The following is a 6,084-nucleotide window of genomic DNA, read 5'->3' as shown; positions in this document are numbered from 1 at the left end:
GTCAGCTGACTAGCGAGAATACGCCCTTATTTAACCATATACATTCGTTGTTTCGCATTTAATCGTCGCCACATAGCCTGAATAACGTCCATCATCGCCAGAGCCTGTGCAGGGGTTGAACCCATCTTTGTGTTTAGACTTTTGGTCGGACTGTTTCCGTGGTTCTCATCGCTAGTGTGACTGCGCGAGCCAAAATGACCACGATTTCCGCGGTGCCAATGGAAAAGTAATGCGGAAAAAGTGCTAGTGTGACACGGCCTTTACACTTTTAACTGGCCCAAAGATCACCTGATCTAGGTAGTAAAACCTAAGTTCACTGGGAAAGCTATGAAAGTCTGTGAAGGATTGGAGAAAAATAGAAGTTATGAAGTTAAAACTGCTATCTTGACATCCTATTCGGAAACAACGGAAGGATATAGGCACGCCGTCAGAAAGATTAAATTTCGAAGATTATATACGCTTCTGTTAGTAATTTTGATTTGGTTAATCTCATGATTTCAGAAGAATTTAAAAGAAAGGTTCCTTACCAAATAATGTTACACCTAACTGATAAAGACGAGACTGACCTCCTCAAGGCAGCTAAAATAGCAGATGTCTTTTCACTAATTCACCGCCATGCCTCTGGGGAGAGAAAAAAAAGACTTTATGTACATTTAGCTGCAGGATCAAATATTAATCCGAAGGTTAAGTTCAGTGGCCAGGATAACCTAGGTGTACATAATCGACCTCTTATGAGTAAATTATGTAAGAAAGATGGTCACGTGATAAAGAATTGTCCTGACCTTAGATGTAAAGTCGCAAAAATCCCAACATTCACCAAACTAATGGCTTCAGTTAATATTAATGAGACACGGAAGGGACGGGACTATATCTTTCAGGCTATTAGGTCTAAAGGAACGGTTTCAGATGCCAACACTAAGAAAGAGTAAATATTGTCAGGGATACTGCATTAGCTAAGACTGCAATTGCAAGGGAAGCTTTTCTAGATATAAACAAGTGTTATACTTGGACAATATGGACAAGGGTTATCCTGGTAAGTCTTATCTACGAGGACTCTACCATTCCGGTTGATTTAGCTGAGGAACACCTGGAAAGTGATTTAGTAAAGGGTTCAAGTAATAGGTGTCTCAGACTCAGGAATACCTATACCAAATGCAACACTTATCTTAGGGAATGACTTGGTTGGTAATTTAGTAGTCTAAATTAAAAACTGAAGATCATCCCTTGCTACAAAACCCAACCGATATAGAATTAGAGCAGCCTCATCTATATCCTGCATGTGCAGTGACGAGAACTCAAGCTAAGCAAGGATCAAGGAGGATAACCCATCAACAGTCAGTTCTCCTATATTCCCTCCTGCTAATAGTCCTAATTTACTTTCTGATCACATGGCTCCTGAAAATCTGAAAATGATGCGACTCATAAAACTTCGCAATGAAGCTGTATCTGAGAAGGAAATTGACAAATCCCCCGCTCTTTATTACAAAGATGTTATATTGACTAAGTTTTATCGGCCACCAGATCTCTCGGTTGATGACACTTGGGCTGAAAAACAACCAAATTGTATTACCTGTTTCTGTTCGGGAGCCTCTGTTCGGGAGCCTATCTTAGAGATCGCTCATGAAGGTTACGGTGGGCATCTCGTACCACTAAGACTTACCTAAAGATTTTGCAAGACTATTTTAGGCCAGAAATGAAAAAAATAGATAGAACAATATTTGTTAATTCATGCCACTTACGCCAAATAGTGGGAAAACCAAATCAAAGAATTCCCTCCTATCATTTACGACTAATTCAGGTTACGTCTTGAACCCTTTCAGAAAATAATAGTAGATTGTATTGGTCCATTAGCAAAAACACGTCGAGCACATTTATTTTCTTGTCATTATTACTTACCAAAATCAAAGGGAATCAATATATACTGAGTCGTGTGTCCTACAGCTAGGTATCCTGAAGCCTTTCCTCTAAAGAATATTTCTTCCAAGACTGTTGTCCAGCATCTTGTTCGTATGTTTACTACTTTTGGCATTCCTCAGGAAGTGCAGAGTGACCGAGGTACCAACTTCACCAGCGAATTCTTTGCAAAGGTGCTCAAAGAACTGGGCATCAAGCAGACCTTGTCCACAGCTTATCCGGAGTCCCAAGGCGCCAGACAGCAAAGTCAATGCTACGTAAATATTGCTGTGAGAACAAGGAATGTTGGGATGAGGGTTTGCCTTTTATGGTGTTTGTTAGCAGAGAAGCTCCTCATGAATCACTGGGTTTCTCCCCATTTGACTTACTCTTTGGTAGGAAAGCAAGAGGCCCTTTAAAACTGGTTAAGGACAAGTGGACTAACTCGTCAGGGAATCAGACAACCTCAGTTTCAGCTTGCCTGGAAAATCTTGAGAATGCCCTTTGTAAAGTACGTCAGGCTGCTAAAAGTAATATACTTAAAACTCAGACTAAGATGAAAGATCATTTTGACGAATTCTAAAATTAGAAAATCAGTGAAGTAAATTACATTGTAAGCACTCCAGATCGTAGAAAGTCTTCCCAGTTAATTCATGTTAATTTGCTAAAAGCATATAAAAGTAAAGATCCTGCAGATAGCTTTCTCAGACTCCCTTGTAATAGTATTAGTGATGAGAGTAGCAGAAATGAAAAATTAAATCCTTGGGATGAAATGTCACATGCTGAAATAATTTCAAAGTTACAAGCATTCCTTGGACATCTTAACTGTTCACAACGTAACGATGTAATGACCCACCAGTGTGTTCCCAGATACTCCCGGCCATTGTACTGTAATGCAACATGATATCGAGTTAATACCTGGTACATCTCCTATCCGTCAGGCACCCTACAGACTTCATCCCACGAAGAAGCAACAGATGAAAGATGAAGTTGATTGTCTTCTCGCAAACGGCCTTGCAATTCCCAGCCACTCTCCATGGGTATCTCCGTCTCTTGGTGCCAAAAGGTGGTGGTCATCTAGATACGGTTATGCACAGACTACAGGCGGCTGAACTCGGTGACAGTCCCTCTCTTATCCTATCCAAAGAATTGATGATTTAATAGACTCTGGGTCAATCTAAGTTTATTACAAAAAATATTCATTAAAAGGCTACTATCAAGTAAGACTTGCAGATAAAGCTCAGCAAATCTCGGCATTCATTACTCCTTGTGGCCTCTTATCAATATCTTGTCATGCCTTTTGTAATGAGAAATAGTCCAGCTACATTCCAACGACTAATGAATAATCTGTTGCAAGATCTTGAAGATGTTCATGTTTACTTGGACGACATATTGATCCTTTCAGAATCCTGGTCCCATGACCTTGAAAGGTTATCGGCTGTACTGCAGAGACTGGGCGAGGCGCACCTGACGGTCACACTAGCCAAAACTATATTTTGCAGTCCTACAGTGACGTACTTAGGTCACGTGGTTGGTCAAGGAAAGGTCCGCCCCAAGATGGCCAATGTAGAAGCTATCCTCGACTACCCAGTTTCCATGACTACTCATGCATTCCTTGGGTATGGCAGGTTTCTGTCAACGATTCTGCCAGAACTTCGCTGCAGTAGCTGCCCCATCGACTCGCCTCACCAGTGGGAAAGTCTTCAGGAGGAGCAAGGAGTGCCAAGAATCTTTTCAACAGCTAAGCTAGTTTTTGGCAAGAAACCCGGTACTGGTGGCCCCGAATTTTAAAATAATTTATTCTTCATTCCGACGCCATTGTTAGTAAATTTATATTAATAGTTCTTGCTTATTTTTTTCTTTTTACTAAAACTGAGAACCGCTAATTTCGAGTCGGAAATATTTGAAGTGTAATTTAGTTTTGTAATGTTTTGTAATTTGGCGTTTCAAGGTGGTTAATTTAGATTTTTAATGTTTTAAAAGACTATTGCACTTCTATTGTAATAAATTTTCAAGTATGTCAATATATTACCTGCTTAGGCTACAGAGATAAGTATCTTTATATAGGAATATAAATTGTCCAAAATGTATGTATGTAGGCTACGGAATTGACTAATCAGTTACCAAAAATAAAAGTAAAGTGTATATTTGAATGTCTGGCCGTTTATATTTCTTCGTTCCTTGTTTACCTGGACTAACTCGATTGTGTAACTCTAGGGAGTCTCCACGCCATGTTTCAGTAGCGACGAATCTGTTTAATAATGTCTAAAGGATTTGGAGGAGAACCACTAACTCCAAGTTCCAAAGGCAATTATAACTTGGTAAAATCAACCTTGAATAACAATACTGAATCATCGCTGCAAGTAACATATAAATATATATCAAATACACATCAAACTTGCATATTGTCATCAGTGGGGTTTCATTAGGTCACTCTAGTCTATTATTATAGTTTATCGGCGCTCTACATAATTGTATTTTAATGCCCCTTAAAAGATAGTGTTGTTCCTGTTATAAGAAGGCAGCACGTCCTTACAACTATCAATGATTACCTTGAAACTCTGAACAATGTGTGTGAATGCTACACTAACGGATTCTTAGTATGGGAGCTGAGCTGGGAGCGCATGTGTTGTGTATTAAAAACAATATTTAGCAATACCGGGATTGCAGGACGGTTCATGACTAGGCTAGCACAACGCAAAGTGACTCGGCTGGAATACTTATAGCCACGGAATTCTTATTAAATCAAGACCCCGAGGGGTATTTTCTGGGTCTCCCACCGTTTCCAAGGTTCTTTACCCTTTAAAGTAGTAGAAAACTGTATCTGACAGCAGAATAACCCTATGTATCTCAAAAGAACAAGACTTGTACATTTTTTTGTGAAATTCATCAACTGCTGGAATCCTTACCAGTCATGGTGGTCGCCTAGCAAGGTCAAACATATGATCAGTATACTGTGGATAGTAGACTTTGAAGTCCCAGTGAAAAGAACTCCATACATTGAACGAAATCCTTGCAAAAGAGGTGTCAAAATTCTCATTCTGACAGGCATAACACTAAAGTACTGTGGCTCTTTTTGGATAAAAAAAAACTGGCACATAAAATCAATTATATTATCACTCTTAGTTAGGCTTGAACACAGGCTATAATAGCAGAATTGTTAAACTTTTATATGGTTTCTTGTACCCTAGAAGGTCCTGATTAAGAATTTGGTGACATAGTTCATTATAGTGTACCTCAGGTGCCATATGATATTGCCTTTGAGGCCCCTTAGTATGAGGTATGAAGAACTATGTAGGTATTTCATTTGCTTTGATGTACTATAAGATATACTTGTTATAACCTATAACTACTGCAGTACAATTTGTTGATGCCTGAGGAGGATACCAGGGTGGAATTTGGTTAGATTAAGGACTGCATATTTATTTCTTAAATGATGTACTACAACATAAAGTTATGTGACATTGTAGATTTATACCAGAAGATTCCAAGTAATAGTATAGCCATACATCAAAGGAATTAAAGCTTACCCTCACCTGTGCAAATAACCAGAACTGAAAAAATAATACAATAATAGTAATAATAATAAATAAATAAATAAATAAAGATTTTGTGAAATAAAACTGTTTAAAAATGTTACCTATTTTTAAAATGTTACCCATGTCATTAATACCTTTAAAAATGTAGGTTTCCATTATCATAAGCTTACTCAGTCCAATATATCTCTTTAGTACATTTTATCCATAATTCTTGTACATCCTTAACATCCTAATATATGTTTGGATTCTGTTAGTCATATAATCTGTGTAATGAAATAACTGACTAATTATAATTAGTACCAACTATAAATTATCTAATCAATTTTTTGTAAATTGCCTACCTGATATTACCTGTTTCTCTCAGTCCTTGAAATTGGGGGTTAAAAAGTTTTAATATTTTGCAGTCATTATTGTTGCTATTGTGTAATACTATAATTCTAATATCAGTAGGTTTAGTAATTGACCCACCCATGTAAGCAAAATTAGTAAAACAAAACCACAAAGAATAGAATATGTATTTTGTACTCCTGCATCAACATGTTACATTTTGTATATAGATCAACTTGTTAATAATACTTCTGCATATTTCATGTTTTTTTAAATGGCTCATACTTTCCAAAAACAAAAACAAAACAGACACAGGTCACTTTCA

The 6,084-nt window shown here is 37.7% G+C and overlaps 1 protein-coding gene across 5 annotated transcripts; it reads left to right on the top strand.

Annotated features, from left to right (window-relative positions):
* The first annotated feature begins 1,288 nt into the window (after window positions 1-1,288).
* On the top strand, window positions 1,289-3,493 carry LOC138859450 (uncharacterized). Of its 5 annotated transcripts, none has more exons than XM_070114725.1 (3): window positions 1,289-2,183; window positions 2,835-2,933; window positions 3,299-3,493. In XM_070114725.1, exons 1-3 carry the CDS (start codon window positions 2,010-2,012, stop codon window positions 3,362-3,364), a joined length of 339 nt encoding a protein of 112 aa, XP_069970826.1. In that variant the 5' UTR covers window positions 1,289-2,009; the 3' UTR covers window positions 3,365-3,493. The 5 variants fall into 5 exon arrangements, with proteins under 5 accessions (XP_069970826.1, XP_069970829.1, XP_069970825.1 ...); XM_070114728.1 differs by having other exon boundaries at window positions 2,835-2,959; XM_070114724.1 differs by having other exon boundaries at window positions 2,835-3,010.
* Window positions 3,494-6,084: the final 2,591 nt, after the last annotated feature.

This window comes from Penaeus vannamei, chromosome 36 (genome assembly GCF_042767895.1).
Source record: "Penaeus vannamei isolate JL-2024 chromosome 36, ASM4276789v1, whole genome shotgun sequence".
In the NCBI taxonomy this organism is placed as follows: domain Eukaryota; kingdom Metazoa; phylum Arthropoda; class Malacostraca; order Decapoda; family Penaeidae; genus Penaeus; species Penaeus vannamei.
The sequence above is the reverse complement of the archived record's forward strand: the minus strand, read 5'-3'. Positions and strand labels throughout refer to the sequence as shown.

Coding starts and splice junctions, on each gene's coding strand:
- LOC138859450 (XM_070114724.1), top strand. CDS start 2,010: ATGTTTACTACTTTTGGCATTCCTCAGGAAGTGCAGAGTGACCGAGGT. Junction 2,184..2,834: donor AATGCTACGTAAATATTGCT/GTGAGAACAAGG, acceptor CCTATCCGTCAG/GCACCCTACAGACTTCATCC.